Below are 7064 nucleotides of genomic sequence, written 5' to 3'. Positions count from 1 at the left end.
TCTATAATATTGAACCAAGAAACATGAAATTTACCCAACACATCTAGGTAGTGTTGGCTTTAGTTGCATTCCTTTCGATCTTTCTTAAGTTTATACTTTAATTCGTCAAACAAACTACAATAAACAAGCTATTTATTGTTTATTTCACTTTTCAAGTTCTTCGCTTTTACAGAAGCGAATACAATGACGAAATTTGACATAAATCAAAAAAAAAAAATGGGGAGTATATTGATTGAAATATTGGTCATAAACGAAAAAAATATATATATTCAGGGTCTTCATTAAATTCTAAGACGTTCTAGACTTGTCTGTCCCTCTGTCTGTCTATCTGTTGAAAGCACTATAGAGTTCGAATGGAAAGAGCTAGAGGGTTGAAATTTTACACGAATATTTCTGATAGGTAATGTTTGTTTGGTATTAAAAATAGGCAATATCGGCCCACGTTTTCGCATAGCCCACCTACAAGTGATCCCCCGAAAAGCAGCTTTAACAGTCATAACTTGTTTAAAAATACGAATATTTCTTATGATTCAAAAACACTATGCAAAATTTTATGAGGATCAGATCATAATTGACCCTACCCCCCATATAAGGTCCCCTTCAGAAAATGACTTTAACGCTCATTACTGGCTTAAAAATACTAGTATATAGATGAAATGCGACATAAGTAAGTTTCATACGAATCAAAATCTATCAAAAAAATTTAATGAGAATCGGTCCATGATTGGCCCAATCACTGAACCCCCCCCCATTAAAGGTCCTATTCAGAAATGACTGCAACGCTTATTAATGCCTTAAAAATACAAGTGTAGCGATAAAATTCAACACAAATAAATTTAAAACGAACCAAATTCTGTCTACCAAATTTTACGAGAATCGACCCATAATTGACCCTACCCCCTATATAAGGTTCCCGTCATGAAATTACTTTAACGCTTATGACTGGCTTAAAAATACGAGTATATAGATGAAATGCGATATAAATAAATTTAATTCAAGTCAAACGAGATTTGATGGTGAGTATATAAGATTCGGTATAGCCGAATATAACACTCTTACTTGTTCTACCAAATTTTATGACGATCTTAAGTGGATCCCAGATAATTACTTTTATATTTTTTACTAGATTAAACCAATAACAACAGTGATCAAATTCGACTGAAACAATTTTAAGAAGAGCCAAAATCGTTTACCAAATTTTATAAAGATCGGACCCGAATCGGTCTTATTATCGAGAAAATCAGATCCTATCTCTTATATTAGTTACCCTTCAAAATTATCACTCATTTCAAATAGTAGTACAGCGATGAAATACTTACGACATAAACAATGAAATTTCCGCTACCAATGATCGGTTCATATTTGTTACTACAACATCTAATATTTCTGATCACTTATCAAAAATAACACTGCTACATTTCTATGCATAGCTGTAGATTATTTTTGCAGCTATCGCGACTTTCTAATTTATTTGCTTAAAAATTTACCATAAATTAATGCAATTAAATCGTGTGTGGCTATCGGCGATAAAAAATAAAAATAATTTTTAATTCAAAAATCAGTTTTTAAATTATTATTTTGACTCTCTTATCGTTAAAATTTTTTCTACAGATAAAATTGATTGTTTATCTAAGAGTAATAATTGATAAGAAAACATTAAGGGTATTCACCATAAAGTTGTAAATTTGTGAAACGGACAATCTTAAATTAACACAAAACAAATATAAATACATAATGGTAGAAAAAATGGAAAATTTTTAATGTTATAATCAGAATGGTTTAAACAGATAATGTGAGCCTAGAAAAATTATAAAACTTTTTATTAAGGATTTCTTGCGAGCTTTTAAGGGTTAATATTAAAAACAACAAATCTATGAATTTAGCGTAGGAGACTAAGACGCTTTTTTTATTCAGAGATATCAGTAAATGATATTGACACTGAAAATATCAACTACAACAACAACAACAAGTGCGATAAAGAGCACTATTTTATCAACTGTTTCGGCAGGTTAATTAGACTTAGTTGTGAGTAAAGAGAATTATTTGTGTTAAAGACGGTTGACAGACAAGAACGTTGGTGCTAATTAAAGAAAAATAAATATTTGTTAAATGAATTATTTATTTAAATAAAAAAAGTTAAATAACGATAAAAGTATTACAAAAAAATTCAAGTTTATAAAAATAGTGTTAAAAAATTTCAACTGAAATTTAATGGTGCCAAAAAAAGCTTAAAATATATTTAAAAATTCAAAAAAAGTTAAACTAATAAAAAAAGTTTAAAACAAATTCAGTTGTTAAAAAATTATGTTTATTAAATTAATAAAAAATTTGTATAAATAATTAAAGATTAATTAAAGAAAATGTCTTCATTTCAAAATGATCATGTGAGTGTAAAATTTTGTTTTATTTAAAAAAAATGCATTTTTATTTATTTTTTTTTGTATAAATTCCTTTTTAATGATGTGGCATTTCTGTTGCTTTTATTTTAATAATTATTGATTATTGTTTCTTATCAATAATTTTTTATTTTTGTTTTGTGATAAAATTGGAAAAAATAAAAGACAAAACATGTTAAAACTGTAAAAAAAGAAATCAAAACAAAAACTCATGTGTTTAAGCTGACGATACTACAAAAAAAAAATATTAAGGTGACCAGGTGTGAATGTGCAAAATTTGTAAAAAAAATCACAAGATTCTCTATATCAGTTTTTGTTAAAATTATTTTTAATATACAATTTCATCGAGTACAGAATAATAAAGATATACGTGACTTTATCTGTATTAAATATCAATTACTTTGAACCAACAAAAAATTGTATGTTCTGAAATCCCGTTGATCAGATCTATGGAGTTTAAATGTTTCTTTAAAGGACAGACGAATTCATACAAAAGTTTATAAACTAGTCAATAGTATAATCCATAGATTAGTGCCTAGACTAGTAGGATGATTAGTTCAATGGCTAAACCATAGAAACAGAAAATAGAATAAAAGATCTCCCGAAGTCCCATCGATCTGATCTAAATAAAAAAGCCTAGGAATAACCTAGACGCCTATAAAGCGTTCAAGTTATTGTAGCCTTGTAAACCAAAGAGCTGAATATATCAAGGTTGATAGCTGTTATAATAGGACATTGGGTGCTAGGCAGACATGCAAGATGGCTTGAGCTTGTAATCAATGATCACTGCTGCAGTTGTAAAGACAGGGAAAAAGATAAAACGGTCTTCCATCTTCGCTGAGAATGCCCTGCATTATCCGTTAAGAGAAACTGTTGTCTTGGCAGTTACTTCATATATAACATTACATAAAATTCTGGAACTAAGCTTAAGGGCACTTCACATGAACACACTTTACGTTCGTAAAGTCTAATGAAAAAGTAAAAGGAAATTCCATCCGTATAAGAAAAAAGAAAATAAAAGTCGTATGATTTATATATTTTGTGTTTATACGATTGGTATAAAACAATAACAGAGTAAAATGGAAACAGCTGTTTAAATTTTTTTGTATGTATTTACATAAAACTACATCCCTGATCTAATGTCACCTGCTTGTTTTTTTAATCATTTCAAAAAATGAAGAGAACCATACGACAATTAAATTTTTCATCCGTATTCTCTCTCAATGTGTGCTCGGTTTTATTACACATTGCGTTTAGACGATGCCATTCGAACTGATGTACACAAAATTTTGACAGGTCATATTACTTGTGTGATCGTTTAAAGCCGGCTTTTGTGATATTCTGAGATTTCTTAAGGCTACATACTGGATCTAATACTACACGATACTAGATATGTTAAGTGGAGTGGTATGGTCAAAACAGAATACTTCATAGATAAGTGCGTTATTTAACATCCCAGCAAAAAATAGCTTTCAAAGAAGCGAAAAAAAGTACAATTTACTCCATGAAATTACTGAAAAAGACCTGAACAACTGATGACTTTAACAATTATTTATTCACTACATCTGAAGTTATTCTTAGGAAGTAATTTTGATGTTCTTTTTTTGGAAGTTATAAGAAAGTGAATTTTTTGCATTATAGAATACAACTAATTTTACTTAAATAATAAACACCACTTCCACAGACTATAAACAAATTCACTTAGTGCTACTTTTGATGTAGTGATAAATGTTATTCTTTTGGAAGTACTTCGTTTTATTTTTGGTGGGATTGTATTGTTTACAAGAAATATCTGTCAAGGCTGGCAAATCTGCTTGACATTACCCTTGTATAGATCCCTGCCTAAAGGGAATGAAAATGAACAGGCAAATGAGCTTGACAGAATGGAATCTGCTGTGGATACTTCCAAAGCAGAATTCCCCAATTCTATATTGAAAAGAATGAAAAGAGAAGGAATAACATAGACACATGTAAATGGAGCAAGTTATTGTGACTCTACTTCAATTAGAAATGCACAAGATACCTTATAAACCCAAGTGGGCGGGGCATATCAAGGTTAATAGCAGCTATAACAGGGTACTTCCCCTTCAAAGGATGTAAAAGTATGAAACAGTTTTCCTTCTCTTCTACGAGTGCCCTGGTCTATTCATTAAGAAAAACTGTTTTTATAACAGTTACTTCATATCTAAAATTGGAGAGATATCAGAGACTAAGCATATCCTGAGATTTCTTAAGCAGGATCTAATACTATACAATACTAAATCTGACGAGAGGAGTAGTCCAATCAAAAGGGAGTCTTTTTGACTCTACTTGACTGTTCGTGCACAGTGAACTACCACTTTAACCAACCTGGACGGAGATTAGTTTAAAGACAAAACCATTATTCAATCAAGTAGGAAAATATAGTCGGGCATGGCCGACATATATAATACCCTACACCATGAGTATATTTTTAAAATTTTTATTTTTTATAAAGAAACTTTTATGTTGAATATTACCATAATTCCAAAATATTTAAGCAATTTATAATTCTAAATGAGGCTTTATATAGGTCAAATATGGGCCGATCCTCGGTAAATTTTGGAAAAGAATATATTTTTAAATAACAGTTAGTATTGTTGAGTTTCATTGCGATACAAATCGTTACAAGTCAGTTTTCGACGTTTAAGACATTTTTTGAAGGGGGGGTTTGTATGGGGGCTAGGGTCAAATAAGGACCGATAAAACTTCTTATGCCAATTTTTAGAGAGATAAAATAATATTTGACATAATTATGGCATAAAAAGTTCAAATCGGGAGGTACGCTTGTATAAGGGGTTAGGTAAAATAATGGACCGATTTCAACCATTTTAAATAGGCGGCCTGTACCTTGCGCAAAAGGTTTACATGGACAGCCATCCAGCCGGACAGACGGACGGACGGACATGTTTTAATCGACTCAAAAAATGATTCTAAACCGATCGGTATACTTTAAGGTGGGTATTGGACCAATATTTTTGTATGTTACAAACATCAGCACAAACGTATAATACCCTACCCCCCACTATAGTGGTGTAGGGTATAAACATAGACTAGGACTTAGACTATACCCCAGACTTGTTATTAATGCAGTCAGTCAACTAGTTAATAAACTAGTTCATATACTTGTCCATAAATTAGTGGCTAGTCCACGAACCAATCAATCGTATATACATATAAATATTGTAATATATAATCTAGTGCCATATAGCATAGTCCTATATTAGTCAATACTACAGTTCATGGCCTTGATTAAAATTTTTAGCACAAATGCCGGTCAAAGAAATCAATTTTTTATCAAATTTTAATTAACCCCTTTTCTCTGTTTACTGCAAAATTTATTTACCAAAAATAACAAACACAAACACTTCATAATGACTTGTAAATAAAATGATTCTTAATCCACATGTGTTTTTGTTTAATCACAATCGTTTGATTACTCACATCAGATAATACTACAATATATGTATTGTTGTATTAAATATAAAACGATAAGCCGGCGACAACATTGTTCTGAAATACTAATATGTATTTTATTTAGTTGCAAATAAAATATACTTAATCATTTGATAGTAAATTATTGAACTCTTATCAAAATGTAAATAATTTTACAATAACAATGAATCATGATAGTTCGAAATTCGAAGTTGTCATGCAAAACTTAATGTGAGACAGACCAAATAAATCGATTTGTGAAAATGGAAATAGAGCGAATAAATACAAATTTTGCATATGATTATTTGATTAAATTGTATTTTAGTCTGTGAATTTTTTTTTGTTGAACGTACACTAGACTAAATAGTATGTTTATATATACAGTACAAAGTTCTAAATATGAATCACTTATTAGGGTCATTTAACTTAGCGTAGGCAAAAAAAAAAAAAAAAAAAAACAGAGACCTAATAGAGATAAATTTCAAGGATTTATGTACATTGATATATGTTTATATAAATAGTTGTTAAACAATTATGACTTTTATAATTAACAAGTAAAAGTACTCATTACTTATCAATATTCGCAAAAAAAAACTTTATTTGATCTATTTAGATATTTTTAAAACCCTTCACTTTCGTGACAAGGGTATAAATGACTTTGTCATTTCGTTTGTATTTTTTATAATATTATTTTCCGACCCAATTCTTCTAAATCCTTATAAATAGCGTAGTCGATTTATCCGTGTCTGTCGTTATATCGAAATCAGTTTTTTAGAAGTCCCCAGATATCTGCGATATTTAAGTTATCAATAGTTCTATCGGAAAATTTATTTTTTGAATTCTGAACCTAGAAACATGAAATTTAGTAGAGTCGGTATTAGATGAGAACTCTACAAAGTTAATTTTTGATAATTTTTATACTCTTTATACTTTAGTGGGGTACCCTCCCCAATACGAAGCCTATTGAAGCTAATTAATATCGGTCCATTATTTCACCTAGACCCCATACAACTGGACCACCGAATAGAGCGTGTAAAACTTGTAATCAAACTACAGGTCGCAATTTTGGAGATAATTCAATGAAATTTTGCACATGATCTTTTATGGTGCTGTAGACGAAGCCTATTGAAAATAGTTAACATCGGTCCATTATTTCACCTAGGCTGACTGTTTTTTTGGTGATTTGTCATAATGTCCATGGACATAATGACAATT

At 30.0% G+C, this 7064-nt stretch overlaps 1 protein-coding gene across 2 annotated transcripts in view; it reads left to right on the top strand.

Annotated features, from left to right (window-relative positions):
- The first annotated feature begins 2260 nt into the window (after positions 1 to 2260).
- The window catches only part of LOC111682096 (unconventional myosin-VIIa), a 30147-nt gene continuing 25343 nt past the window's right edge, over positions 2261 to 7064 (top strand). For both annotated transcript variants that reach the window (XM_046951029.1, XM_023444004.2), the window contains exon 1: positions 2261 to 2384. In XM_046951029.1, the coding sequence (XP_046806985.1) occupies positions 2361 to 2384 (24 nt within the window). In that variant the 5' untranslated portion in view covers positions 2261 to 2360. The remainder of the gene's footprint in view (positions 2385 to 7064) is intronic.

Source organism: Lucilia cuprina, chromosome 2, assembly GCF_022045245.1.
Source record: "Lucilia cuprina isolate Lc7/37 chromosome 2, ASM2204524v1, whole genome shotgun sequence".
Taxonomy (NCBI): Eukaryota; Metazoa; Arthropoda; class Insecta; order Diptera; family Calliphoridae; genus Lucilia; species Lucilia cuprina.
This window is presented reverse-complemented; position numbering and strand designations above follow the sequence as displayed.